General features: G+C 39.6%; 1 protein-coding gene across 4 annotated transcripts; it reads right to left on the bottom strand.

Annotated features, from left to right (window-relative positions):
• Positions 1-1,220: 1,220 nt before the first annotated feature.
• Positions 1,221-11,659, bottom strand: LOC140864900 (protein AE7-like). 4 transcript variants are annotated; one of them, XM_073269308.1, is made up of 7 exons: positions 11,512-11,627; positions 11,294-11,362; positions 10,253-10,390; positions 9,612-9,717; positions 9,430-9,529; positions 2,091-2,136; positions 1,221-1,496 (listed from the first exon to the last, which is right to left on the bottom strand). In XM_073269308.1, the coding sequence occupies exons 2-7, from the start codon at positions 11,304-11,306 to the stop codon at positions 1,357-1,359; spliced, it is 543 nt and encodes a 180-aa protein (XP_073125409.1). In that variant the 5' UTR covers positions 11,307-11,362; positions 11,512-11,627; the 3' UTR covers positions 1,221-1,356. The 4 variants fall into 4 exon arrangements, with proteins under 4 accessions (XP_073125409.1, XP_073125410.1, XP_073125411.1 ...); XM_073269309.1 differs by lacking the exon at positions 11,294-11,362 and having other exon boundaries at positions 11,512-11,659; XM_073269310.1 differs by lacking the exons at positions 11,294-11,362; positions 11,512-11,627 and adding an exon at positions 10,928-11,287.
• Positions 11,660-14,514: the final 2,855 nt, after the last annotated feature.

The following is a 14,514-nucleotide window of genomic DNA, read 5'->3' as shown; positions in this document are numbered from 1 at the left end:
AAAAAAAAAAAAAAAACAAGTTCGGAATATGTTGATTTTTTTTTTTAAAAAAAAATTATGTAATCATATCATCTTATCAAATGAAGATCTGCTTTGGTTGAGTCATTCAAGTTCGCTCATTTTGTTTTAGAACACCAACACTCGTCTTGAAACACCATTCCAATGTTGATGTATGTTGTCCGCTGAGCGTACATTCTATCCATCTGGCAACTCATTGTTATATTCATTCCAAACCAATCCCCAGTAACTATCGTTGCTTTGATCATTGCCAAATGTCGGATTGATGGAAGCGTTGAACCATACCTTTGCGAGACGTTCTTCTTCGACATTCGTCCAAGGTTTTCTTTTGATGTCATCACCTCCATCGCCAATCTTATTCCCTTTTCTTTAGATTTAGTAGACGTGGTTTCAAAACTAGGAGGCGAGACTTCAAGGGGATTTTGGGAGAATCGAGTTTGGTTGAACATAAAACTCAATATTTGCTCGTCGATGAATTGAGAAGTATTTGGTGAAGAGTATTGAAATCATTATTTTTTCATGAATCTATTTTTTTTCGAAATTAGACTGAAAATGAAATGAAAGTTAAAAATATTGAGGTTTTGAAATTCAAGTGCAAGAAATTGCGAATTTTTTAAGTGTATTAATGCATATTTTTAGAAAAATCGTTGACTTTTGAAAATATCACTATTTGTACTTTTTCATAATTTTTATCTTTTTTTTTAATATTTTTTTTAAAAAAGTTCAAGTTAGGATTGATCTAACCGTTAATCTTCAACGACCAAATCATCCAGCCATTCAATTTTCTTTTTTGTTTTTTTTTAAAAAAACTTTTCAAATTTTTTTTTTGTTTTTTTTAAGAAAAACTTGAAACGATCAGATTTTTCTGACCGTTTGGTGATGGCTCACCGCATGACAAAACCACCACATGACAGAAAACTCCGTGCAGAGCACACCACATCCTCGCACGTGTGAGATCCTCAACCTTTGGAGGGGTGAGGAATCAAAACGGACGAAAAAGACGCATTTCCTCGCATGTCTTTCTCGCCCGTTGAACATGCCCTTAAGGGCTATCGTGTATTTTTTTTAGTTTACATAGAAAGTTTTCCAAAAACCATATTTTGCTCGTCTAAATCTGTGTACCCTTTGTGCAGCATCTCGGGTGTTATGTTGATACGACGATTATCAGATGTGAAATGCATAGCGCATCCTACTATCATGTATACTATCAAAAAATCTCATGGTGCATTCTTTCATTCACTTGTGAAACAAATAAGATTGATGTGTAGTCTGTTGACAAAATCGGGTTTTCACCACCGACCAAACTAGACATGAATTAACAAATAGCAATCCAAGAGTTCATTTTGTACATAAATATGAAACAACCTTTTCATGACTAAGAAAACATGAATCATGCAGCGTTGCAAAAATTCGTCTATATTCATAAGATGGTGCCAGACATTTCTCAACCGTTCCAATGACGTGGGGATTTCCCAAAGCTGCAACAACACGTTCTTTATCTATTTTATTTGAATAATAACTGCACTACAACTGACGGTTGGATAAATATACCAAGAATTGAAAAATGGCAAGCATCAAATTATTGGTGCTTAATCTATTTTATTTGAATAATAACTGCACTACAACTTAAGCCAAAGATGTTGGCCAATAGATTTACACCTTTAAGCGAAGAAAGACGAAACCAGCAGGCAATACATGTATACTGAAGCTACATCAGAATATTTAATAAATTCTAATTGGGTACTGGTTTAAAAGTTAAAAGCTTATCATGAAAGGCTGCATAATGGTGTCCAATATTGAATTTTCAAAGAATTACACAATGCTCCTCCAGCTAACCCCAAGATTTTCTATGCATATGAGAAGCAATCCCCATGTTAGTGTGGAAAAATGTGCACTTTTAGATGCTCAAATAAGTAGTGGGACCCAAAAGATCCAATGATTTTAAACATGGAGACGAAGTTCTCTAGGTGTGGCCCCAGACAAAGCTCCACCCCAAACAAAACCAAAAAAAAAAACAAACAAACAAACACATACACACACACACACTCGAATGGAGTTAGAGAGAGAGCGACCTGCAGCTTCTGTGGCATGAGTACCAGGTGCTACTCTGATGTCCACCTACGAAACATAGTAAAGTGACACTGCCATTAGTTTTAGAGATCATGATGAATTGACTATTGAGTGCAGCAAACAATAATCACAAGTGTAGAGGGTTGAAATTACCAAAGTTAAAAAACACATTTTCTACAAGTGTTTAATTGGAAAAGTAAATAGCATTAAAATCGGTTGCAAACTTCCAGCATTATCATTGTCAAGAGAATCAAATAACTTTCCATGTCATAACTAACTTCAATCAATCTATACATACACTCGTGCCAACAAAGCCCGTTCGTCATTGTTAACATGAATAAAGAAGAAACCGCCACAGGGTTTTTTAGTTGCTGAAAATTTTAAACCATGTTTTAGAAGAGAAAATTCCTCAAGTGGAGACTAGCAGTATGAGCAAGCTGTGTGAAAATCTCTTCCTTTTTTGTTAGGGCCTTGGAGGATCACCCAAAACCCAATGTCAAATTTGTATATACAAGAAGACATAAAAAGCCCATTTAGTTAGCACGTGGAAAGGGGGGAATATAAGAGTGAGAATGACGAGGGCATTGGGCAGTTAGTTATCAAATATTTTCCATTGTACTACTAGCTTGGCTACGGGTTTACAGATTCCAAAATCTGGGAGTTCTTTGTTCTTCCGAATTATTTTAGTTAATACAATCTTTCATTATCGCTCAATCTCTTTTCTTTACTGTTATTGTTGAAATCCAGAGAACCAGCCTAACAATTGGTCCGACCTGCCCTTGAAGAGATGGCCATTACTTGCTCAGAGGCTCGAATTGAAGTTCTTGAGAAATCGGTGATCGACATATAGAAGAGTATTAGTACACTTACTAAGGCGGTGACCATGATCGCAGAATCACAAGCGAAAATGGCCGACTCACATACCCGATTGGAGCAGTGGGTGTTTGAGAAGACCACAGAGGATCGCGACGTCTCCTTCATCCCTGAGAAACAACAGAAAACGGGAGAGGACGATGGAGGGGTGCACGAGGAGGAAGCTCGTGGCTCTTGTGGTGAAACCAAGGGATTTGTGGATTATGAAATGCGTATGGCGTTGCGGAAGGTGGACATTCCAGGATTCGAAGGGATCGATCCTCGGGCTTGGCTCGGCCGGGCGAAATTATATTTTGAGCTGCATGATACGCCGTTGCATAATCGCCTCAAGCTGGCTCTTATTCACATGGAAGGGCCAGCATATCACTGGTTCCAGTGGCTTCGCCAGAAGATCCCGAACCTCACTTGGGACAGATTTTCGGAAGAATTGATTCGCCAATATGGAGGGAGAAAAACGGTGAACCCTTTTGTTTTACTTTCCTCACTCAAACAGGATACCCAGCCGGTTGATGCTTACATTGAACAGTTTGAGATATTACTGGCTCAGGTAGGTGATCTTCCAGAGGCTCAATGCCTAGGATATTTTCTGTCGAGCTTGCGTGAGGAAATCAATCGCTGGATTGGCATCCACGAGCCTCGCACCATCTTGAGGGCGATGGATTTGGCTAGGGCCATTGAAGAAGAGGTGTTTGGGTATGTGGGTAACCATCGTTCCGGTCTCCGACAATGGGCTCCCGATGGAACAGAAGTGGGGAGTCGTGGAGTGGGCCTTCAGGCCCTTCTCATTCGTGGGACAAAGACATGCCCAAGTCCAGCAGTACCTTTAATCCCAATTTGGGCCTGGGACCCAGCCCCAATGTTCTCAGAATGTTTCTCGACAGTCTTCGATGGGAGGTGGGAGCGCGTTTGGTGACCGTGGCAGTGTTAGCAAAGGCGACAATCTCAAACAACGTGACGGTAAAATTGTTTCGCATCAAGAATATGTGCATTGTCGAGAAAAGCGGTTGTGCTTCAGATGTGGCGAACGGTTTCATCCTCTCCATAAGTGTGCTCACAAAGCCCTGCGCGTGACACTCTTGGCTGAAGATGAAGAGGAGATCGAGTTGGATGAGGAGCAGCAGCTGATGGGGGTTGCGGCAAGTGAGAGGGAAGCAGAACCTAGCAAAGTGTATGGCACCCTGGAATTACCACTGTTTTCAGTAGGTGAATTCTCCCATCCACAGACGATGAAGTTACGAGGAAGGGTAGCCAATGAAGGGGTGGTGGTGATGGTCGACAGTGGTGCTAGCCACAATTTTGTCTCAAGAAAATTGATTGAGAAATTGGGACTTCCCATTGACGATTCAGTGCGTTTCGGGGTTTTATTGGGTGACGGGGGCCGCGTAGCTTGTCAAGGGGTTTGTCCTCAGTTGGGGGTGGATCTTGAAGCATGCAACTTAACAGTTGTAGGGTATTTATTCGAGTTAGGGGGCGTTGATGTGATTCTTGGGATCGATTGGCTCAGAACTTTGGGGGAAGTTATGGTAGATTGGGGAAAGATGAGGATGAAGTTTATGCAAGAATGACAGGAGGTGATATTGCAAGGGGGTCCGACTCTTCAACGATATGTGGTATCTCTTCGCTCCATTGTTAAGACCACTGATGTTGCGTTTTGTGCCGCCTTATACTCTATGCACATCAAAGAGGCTGCTGAGTCTGGGAAGGAACAGCCAGTGGTGATTCAAAATCTATTACATCAGTATGCAAAGGTGTTTGACCCACCTAAGGGCTTACTGTGACGCCCGAGGCTGAAGAGGCAGGGAGTGATCGCCGGTGCCAAGAGGTTGCACGGACAATGAGCGGCTCCTGGTAGGCTTCTAGGCGGAGGGAGACATGAATGAACCGATCCCGTGCCGGAATGAGAGGGGATTCTGAGACTGTGTAGGTATGGGACTACATAGTTGAGGAGGGCTTAAAAGGTTTCATATGTACTGCTCATATCACGAAGGTGCATCTTCTTTTCGGGAGCTCATCACATAAGAACTCCAAAGTTAAGCGTGCTTGACTTGGGGAAATTATAGGATGGGTGACCCCCTGGGAAGTTTCTCAGGGTGCGTGTGAGTGAGGACATAAGCACGCTGAAAAGACTAGTCTTGATACAGTGGGTCGTTACAAATGGTATCAGAGCCGACCTCTCTTAGTACGGTATGGTTCGGGGACGAACCAAGCGGAAGCTGGTGGGCATGTGACGCCCGGGGCTGAAGAGGCAGGGAGTGATCGCCGGTGCCAAGAGGTTGCACGGACAATGAGCGGCTCCTGGTAGGCTTCTAGGCGGAGGGAGACATGAATGAACCGATCCCGTGCCGGAATGAGAGGGGATTCTGAGACTGTGTAGGTATGGGACTACATAGTTGAGGAGGGCTTAAAAGGTTTCATATGTACTGCTCATATCACGAAGGTGCATCTTCTTTTCGGGAGCTCATCACATAAGAACTCCAAAGTTAAGCGTGCTTGACTTGGGGAAATTATAGGATGGGTGACCCCCTGGGAAGTTTCTCAGGGTGCGTGTGAGTGAGGACATAAGCACGCTGAAAAGACTAGTCTTGATACAGTGGGTCGTTACACTTACCACCGGAGAAGAACCAAAACCATAACATCCGAATTAAGGAAGGTTGTGGGCCCATTCAGGTGCGACCTTACAGGTACGCACATTGCCAGAAAGATGAAATCGAAAGGTTGGTGGCAGAGATGCTCGCAGCCGGAGTGATGCAGCCGAGCCAGAGTCCTTATTCCAGCCCAGTAATCCTCGTCAAAAAGAAAGATGGGAGCTGGATGTTTTGTGTGGATTACCGGGCGTTGAATGATATCACCATTCCCGACAAATTTCCCATACCAATGATTGATGAACTAATGGATGAATTGCACGGGGATGCGTATTTTTCGAAGTTGGATTTACGGTCAGGTTACCATCAAATCAGGGTGCAACCGGCTGATGTACCAAAGACAGCGTTTCACACTCATATGGGGCATTATGAATTCCTCGTAATGCCCTTCGGGTTGAAAAACGCCCCCTCGACTTTCCAGGCCACTATGAACGAGGTGTTGCAGCCTTATTTGAGGAAGTTTGTACTAGTTTTTTTCGATGATATATTGATCTACAGCAAGGGGTGGGACGAACATTTAATCCATCTTGAAATGGTGTTGAATGTGATGTTGGAGGAGAAGCTTCTGTTGAACAAGAAAAAGTGTGGCTTTGGGCTTCAAGAAGTGGAGTACCTGGGCCATCTCATTTCTGCCATGGGAGTGGCTGTTGATCCACGGAAGGTCGAGAGTATCCGCACTTGGCCACGACATCTGCATGTGAAGGGGGTGCGAGGGTTTTTGGGCTTAACAGGGTACTACCGCAAATTCATCAAGAACTATGGGAAGATTGCTAAACCATTAACAGAATTGCTTAAAAAGAATAATTTCGGGTGGAATGAAGAGGCGGAACAAGCTTTTGAAGAGTTAAAAGCAGTGCTTAGTACCGCTCCAGTCTTACAACTGCCAAACTTTGAGAAAGACTTTGTTATTGAATGTGATGCATCAGGGAAAGGCATTGGGGCTGTTCTATCTCAGGATGGGAAACCTTTGGCATTTTACAGTAAAGCTTTGGCAGAAAGAGCCTTGGCCAAATCCACGTATGAAAAAGAAATGATGGCGCTGGTTTTAGCTATTCAACATTGGCGGCCCTATTTGTTAGGTCGCAAGTTCGTGGTTATGACCGACCACAAGTCATTACGATCCTTGCTTCAACAAAGGATCACCACACCCAACCAACAACATTGGTTGGCCAAATTGATGGGCTATGAGTTTGAGATTAAGTACAAGGCGGGTGTGAACAACGGGGCAGCAGATGCATTATCGAGAAGAGAAGGGACAACGGAGTTATGCAGTGTGTCCATGCCACTTTGGGTGGAGTTTGATGGGCTGCGACAGGCAGTGCTTAATGATCCCGTATTACAACAAGTGATCAGGAGAGTGGGGTCGGAAAACGAACCCATGGGACCCTACACCGTGGTCAATGGTAACTTGCTACACAAGGGAAGGCTGGTGCTACCAAAGGGGTCTAATTGGGTTCAGAAGATACTGGGTGAATGTCATACTACCCCATCGGGGGGCCATTCCGGTGGGTTACGTACACTAAAATGAGTAGCTCGAAACTTTTATTGGGTGGGCATGAAGGCGGATGTCCTTAAAATGGTAGCAGAATGTGATATATGCCAGAGAAAAAAATACCAAGCCACGAAACCTTCGGGGTTGCTACAGCCCCTTCCCATTCCGGAATCAGTGTGGGAGGATGTGTCCACGGATTTCATCGTAGGGTTGCCAAAATCGAGGGTCTTTGATGTGATAATGGTGGTGGTTGATAGGTTGTCAAAATACAGTCACTTCATACTGCTCAAACATCCCTTCAATGCTAAAGGAGTGACAGAACATTTTATCAAGGAAATCGTTCGTTTGCATGGAGTCCCTCGGTCAATTGTGAGTGATCGAGATCCGATTTTCATGTGCTCTTTTTGGACTGAATTGTTCAGACTGTATGGGACAAAGTTGGCTATGAGTTCGGCGTACCACCCGGAATCGGATGGGCAAACGGAAGTGTTGAATAGGTGCCTTGAGACGTACTTAAGATGCTTCTCATCTGAACCCAAAGAATGGGCTCTGTGGGTTCATTGGGCAGAATATTGGTATAATACTACCTACCATATCTCGGCCGGGATGACACCCTTTATGGCTGTGTATGGCAGGCAACCCCCGGTGTTAACACATTTTGTACTTGGGGAGACGAAGGTGGCAGCAGTGGGGCTGAAACTGAGTGATCGCGATGAGGTTTTACGGCACCTCAGATATAATCTCCAGCGGGCTCAAAACAGTATGACCGAATATGACAATGCTCGAAGGAAAAATGTTACATTTCAAGTAGGTGACTTGGTATTTCTGAAGCTAAGACCTCATAGGCAGCAATCGTTGTGTAAGAGGGTGTATCAGAAACTCGCTCCCCGGTATTATGGCTCTTTCAAAGTAATGGCAAAGGTGGGTAGTATGGCATACTTCCATGTGTCTTTGATTAACGGGCAGTCGGGGCTGGACATGTTCTACAAGAGATTCCAAGAGGATTGGACGCAGATTTCATTATGGGGTTTGAACCCCACAAGGTGTTATCCACTAGGATCAAGAGGATGGGGACAGACTGGAAGTGCTCATTGCCTGGAAAGATAAAGATACAGAGGAAGCAACATGGGAGAATGCAGAAGAAATGGCACCTCAGTTCCCTCACTTTAGCCTTGAGGACAAGGCTAATTTGAAGGGAGAGGGCATTGTTAGGGCCTTGGAGGATCACCCAAAGCCCAATGTCAAATTTGTATATTCAAGATGACATAAAAAGCCCATTTAGTTAGCACGTGGAAAGGGGGGAATATAAGAGTGAGAATGACGAGGGCATTGAACAGTTAGTTATCAAATATTTTTCATTGTACTACTAGCTTGGCTAGGGGGTTACAGATTCCAAAATCTGGGAGTTCTTTGTTCTTCCGAATTATTTTAATTAATACAATCTTTCATTATCGCTCCATCTCTTTTCTTTACTGTTATTGTTGAAATCCAGAGAACCAGCCTAACAATTTTCCTGTTCTGATACAACTTGGGTGAAATAATACCAACTAGAAAAGGAAACTGAAACGGCAAATAATGTCTTAAAATTCAACTATCGCACGCTTTAAGAAAAAACAGAAATTATGGTCATTGAAACATGTTTTAAGGCAGCACATGCATTTCTTGCTACATGTCAGAAAAACAATCAAGGAAAAACAGAAAATGCTCAGTATAAGTTTTATTTCAATAAAAATGCTCAACAACTATTAACAAAAACAGGGAACATTTTGGCTATCCTGGGTTTCAATAATCTTGCATCATGGGACAAAAGGATTCTAATATACCCTCCCCAAGAAAAAGGAAAAAGCTATCCTGGAAAAATTTTAAATAAAGGAACAGCCAGAAACAAATTGAGTCATTGACTAATAGATAACCTGAGAATGGCACAATACACAGCTAACCTAAAAGTAAAATGTTTTTTAACATGCCAGAACAGCAACATCTTTCAGTAGAAATTAAAGACATGCAATGAAGCTTGTAAAGACATCTGGTCATACATAAGCTTTGCAGCAAAGAATGGAGTGCTGCTCCCAATTAAATCCCATATCAAATCAAAATGATTTAAGAAGCAGCCTCAAAATTTAAGAACAAGGATTCTTGAAAATAGTGTAATGATTCAAGTATCTTATTGGGTAAATTCCTTCTTCATGTATCTAACTGCATGTGCAAAGTTAAGTTTGACATCAATTTCTACAAACATAAACCGACATATGACTGGCATCGCGAAATACAAATAATGATTGTGCACCCACTCATTCATCAATAAGGACCAAATCATGAATTATGGACGCTTACTTTGTATCGAGGCGGCAAACATCGCATGAGTTTAACCCGCAAGCATAATCCAATTACCGAGGTCATGCTGCAGTTCTCGACCGTTGGAGTAAATGTGACCCTGAAGAAAACCCCTTTTTAATGAGATTGAAAAAGAATAGCAATACCAAAGCAAAAACACAGAACAAAAAATGAATTTCTACCTTAAGTAGCTCTGCTTGTCATCCACCTCAATTGAATCTTCTGTTACAACCTTCAACTCCTCCAAAGTATAAGGGTGCTCTGGATCTTTTATGTCTCTAATATGATGTGTGAGCATTAAGTACAAAATTTCCACACCATGACACAGAACAATCTCATTTCATATTGTGCTGTTCAACATTTACTAAAAAGTTTATCAACTCACATTAGTGAATTGGGGAGGAAAATAATCCCTTTTCTCACCAACAGGATCTTCGCGGAACATAATTTCATTAAAAAAATTTCTGAAAATCGACATGTGTCTTGAAAAAGCAAACCAGTTCAGATGGTAATACTCAATCTATGAGCACTTGATTCACATAGAATTAAACTACAAACTTGTACACATTGATCATCAATACTAGCAGCTCTTTAGATGGTCACAACAGAAAGCTCGAGTGTGAAACATGCATGGGTCTATCAAGAAGTGCTTTAGGCACCAAGTACTAGGCAAGAGTTGTCTTAATATTTATGAGATGGCTAAAAAACTTGACACCCTACCAGCAGCCGAAAGCTCCCTCAAAATCAAATTCTTAAAACAAATCGATACTAGAACAAAGCTCAGCGAGCCAAAGAATTAAATCTACATCAACTAAAAGGATATCAAATATTTCTTGTTGGTCAATCGGTTCAACAGCGTATTCATCCAGATCAACTGGTGGGATTCGAGCTCGACGTTCCTTTTTCTCATAAACAGTAGGGTTGGCATTTATCAATTCCGAGACCATGGTGACCACTTCAACTGAATCATAACCAGATATGATTAGTTAAAACAAATTAACATCATAAGGAAATGGATATGATAACCTCACATTCCAAGTAATTAACAGGGAGTACTAGATCCGAAAGGCCTTGAATTATTAAAACTCTACAGACTTGAAATTTATATTTTCCTCATACTGAATAGGTTTTGATAAATGCTCCAAAAATCACAATTTCAAAAATGTGTTGCATGTGAAAGCAAAACCTATGTGGATTTAGATATTAAATACACAAAACCAATTATTGTGACATGGATAATATGCATCAATAGCCAGTAGGCTTAGAGAAAGTGGACCGAGAACTTTGTTCTAAATAAATTTATAACCATAAAAACCATAATAACTACAGATAGAGGGAAAGGTTTATTAGACTTAAACAAGATTTCATCTTTCTTCTCTCAAAATAGTAGCGGCCAAGAGCCGCTCAAGACGTATGTACTGATTGAGGTGCTCGCGTTCAAATCAAGAAACAAAACTTGCATCTGTTAAAACACCAGAAGTTATTCAATTCATCTTACTTCTAAATTTACTGTCACCAGGCAATAAGCTGAAGAGCGACTTAGGAAAATTCGAAGCATCATGTCCCAGCCAGCACAATAAAAAATTTGGATGATATTCACCACCTTGCACTCAGTTGAAGGCTCAACGCATATGAAAATATGTCACTTTTTCATAAAATACTAGAAATATTAATGCCAGAAGAAAGAGAAATCAATATGTTTCCTCAAAGTAATTCGGCATAGTCTATCAATTTCAGAATTTTCACTTATCTCAGCCTCAGCTATAAAAGATTTCATTGATTAACAAAAGTTCGAAAGAAATACGGAAATTCAAAAATCTTTTCCGGAATAGAAGAGTGACAAATTCAACAATCGGCACATCACCATAGGGGAACATCAATAATTTGGAACCACGAGATGAACATAAGGAATTTTCAGCACATTCAAAGTCCACTGCACCATATCCCATTAAATTGCCATCGATTTCAGCAGTCGAGGTAAACCGCAAAAACAAACAGAAAATAAAGTACAAATAAATAAAGAGAAACGAAAAGAATTTTTAAAAAAATATAAGCGGAGATGATTTTTTTGGTCTGTACTACCTTTGTATCCGAATTTTCTTTTGGTAATAAACTGGAATTGTGAATGGCAAGAAGAATAGAGGCTTGATTATCAATTGGAACAAGAACCCTAAATAAGCTTCGTTTGGGAGCTTTAAAAGGCAAACACTTGTGTGCAATCGTTTCATTGGTTATTTTCGCGTGACGGATCTTTGACCCGCATTCCATTAAGAATTATCTGACCCGCCCGTGTTATGACCCAACCCAAATTGTCAGAAGCCCAACATCCTCTACGCTCTTTTCTCGAATCGGCAATTACCATGACCCATCTCGATTCCCCAACTCCATCTGTCTCGTTCGAAATTCACCAAAGCTTGCATCTCATCTCAATTGCCGATCATCATTTCTTCGATGACAATCTCTTTTTTATCCTTGTGCATTTGGACGGCTTCTAATTACTGATAATCGAGGTAATTTCTCATGTTTTTCGGTTGAAATTCTTCTCTGTTTGGAGAATATGTGAACAAAATTGACAGGTTTTATTTGTTAATTAGCTTAAATTCCTGTGAACTTATTGATTGCGATTCGACCCTAAAATTCTTGAACCAGATATCTTCTTCTCTTTCGTGGGTAAGTTATTTGAAGCTATTTTGCCTTTGGAGCGTCGTGTAGTGTGTCGGTATTGATCATCTTTTTAATGCTTGTCGTGTTTTTGTGATTGTTTTCTTGATTCTTTGGTGTGCCGCTTGATTGCATTATGTTTCATTGTTTGGATGAATTGAGTTCTGATTCTGCTGGAACAAGAATCTTCACTCTTGTTTGTGTGTATCGTTTATAATGTATCTTCTAGTATTGGTGACTAAGTCACTTGTACAGGAACTGGATTTTAGCCGAAGAAATTATTTGTAATTTGCATTTTAAATTTGTACAAGGGATTCAGGTTATTTGATTGGTGACAAGGAAACGTTGATAGTTATACATTTATAGTGTGGTCAGTTTTGACCTATTGGTGTATCATATTTTGGTGAACCTCATAGTTATACAGATTTTGCAAAAAACATTCTACTCTTTGTGGAAATCATTTATATTGTACCTTCTAGTATTGATCACAAATTAAAAATGTTGTGTATGTATTTCTAATCTTCCATTGGTACCCTGAAATAAGGGGAAAAATATGTATACCCATTTTCTGTTTTTTTTTCTATTTGTTTATGTTGAACTTGATTCGATCTAATTTTTTTTGATGCAGACATTGGTTGGAGAGTCGTCGGAGTATGATTTCTTGAGGACTTTGAGGATGGCTGGATATGGGATGATTATTTTAGGGCCTTCATTACATTACTTGTTCAATTTCGCGTCCAGAGTTTTTCCAAGCCGTGATTATTTTTTTCGACGATTAAGAAAATTGTTTTGGGACAGCTAGCATGCAGGCCTGTAATGACTGCTGCATTCTTCTCTGTAAATGCCTGCTTACAAGGTACCCCATTTTTAGTAAATTGTTATCTTTTTTACTATATAGCGTGTTGTTAATAGATTGTTTGCTATTGTTTCTTTAATGTGTGACATGCCTTAGTTTGTGTATGGTGATTTAATCTTAACATGCCTCCTTCGACTTCGGCGGTGAGAAGGGTAGTTGGTATACTAAATACATCATGACACAAAGATTGATTTTTTGGTTTCACATTCTGGCTTAACTTGGTTTTGTGATTGGAAATACTATTTGATTTCAATATTGTTGTGGTTTCATTAGTTCGACCAAACGGGTTGCAGAGATGGCGAATTTTAGGGGCTCCATGGTGGCCACAGTTGAATGAAAAAGTCTTGAGGTTTTATTTATAATTTTTAAAAGTGCACATGTATCTAGTTTACCTTCTTTTAATGCAATCATCTTTAAATTATTGGTTACCTTGGTCTTCTGCATACCATATCCATGTCATGCTATTTTTGCTTTTTTTCCCTAGCCAAGTTTCTGTATCATTATGCTTGTATGTCAGCGTTGTTGGAAACTGTCAGAATCCATGCGAATTGTGTGAATTGTCGTTCTACTCTGCATAGGACCCCAAGAGGACTGGTCATCGAGGATTTGGTTTTGTCACTTTTGCTGATGATTGTGTTGCAGACGGTGTAGCTAGACGATCTCATGGGGCGACTTTCCTGTACAAGAGTAGTGACGGAATTCTGAATTTGAGAAAGAACGACACGAAGGAGCATAAAGTTCAAGTGATAGGTATTTTACCCCTTTCACTATATGCAATGAATGGCATAACGAATACTGGGAAAACATGAACGATTGCAGTGATCCATGTTGGGAGAATCCCACCATGTATCATAATGTCCAAGTTCTAGTATGTTTGTAGGGAAAGATATAATTTGCGAAAATACATTTTAGGTAGAATTTCCTTGTAAAAGTGTCAAGATTTTACCCCTTGCTGCATGGAATGATATTTTTAACGATCTTGGAAGTTCTTGATTCTGGTTTATTAGAATGTCATTAAGTCGTCAATATATTCTCAATTTTTTTGCAAAGTAATTTTTTGATATAAAAAGTAATACTTATTCAATGAAAATTAATATTTTTCACATAAAAACTAATATTTTTCACAAGAAAAGTAAGATATTTTATGTCAAATTATCATAATTTAGAAGTAATGCTTGTATCATAAAGATTAATATTTTTGACCAAAAAATTAATATTTTTATGTCAAATTAGCATACGAAAGAAGTAATACTTTTAACAAAAAAAAAACTAATACGTTTGACAAAAAAATAATAATTTTAACATAAAAAATATTAATGTCATGTCAAATAAGCATGCATTAATTTTGACATAACATGTAAACGCATATATTAGAAGTAATACTTTTAACAAAATATATAATATCCTTAACAAAAAAAGTAATACTTTGGAAAAAAAAAATATTTTTTTTATGTTAAATTAGCATTCATTAGAAGTAATACGTTTATCACAAAAACTAATACTTTACATAAAAAATAATATGTTAGACTAAAAAAATAATATTTTTTATGTTAAATTAGCGAACGATG

Source organism: Henckelia pumila, chromosome 4 (assembly GCF_033568475.1).
Source record: "Henckelia pumila isolate YLH828 chromosome 4, ASM3356847v2, whole genome shotgun sequence".
Classification (NCBI taxonomy): Eukaryota; Viridiplantae; Streptophyta; class Magnoliopsida; order Lamiales; family Gesneriaceae; genus Henckelia; species Henckelia pumila.
This window is presented reverse-complemented; position numbering and strand designations above follow the sequence as displayed.

Bases quoted from the DNA above. Each gene is read 5' to 3' on its own strand.
- LOC140864900 (XM_073269308.1), bottom strand. The intron at 9,530-9,611 runs GTAGAAATTCAT...GGTTTTCTTCAG, and splicing joins GACAAGCAGAGCTACTTAAG to GGTCACATTTACTCCAACGG. The intron at 2,137-9,429 runs GTAAGCGTCCAT...TATGTTTCGTAG, and splicing joins GTTTGCCGCCTCGATACAAA to GTGGACATCAGAGTAGCACC.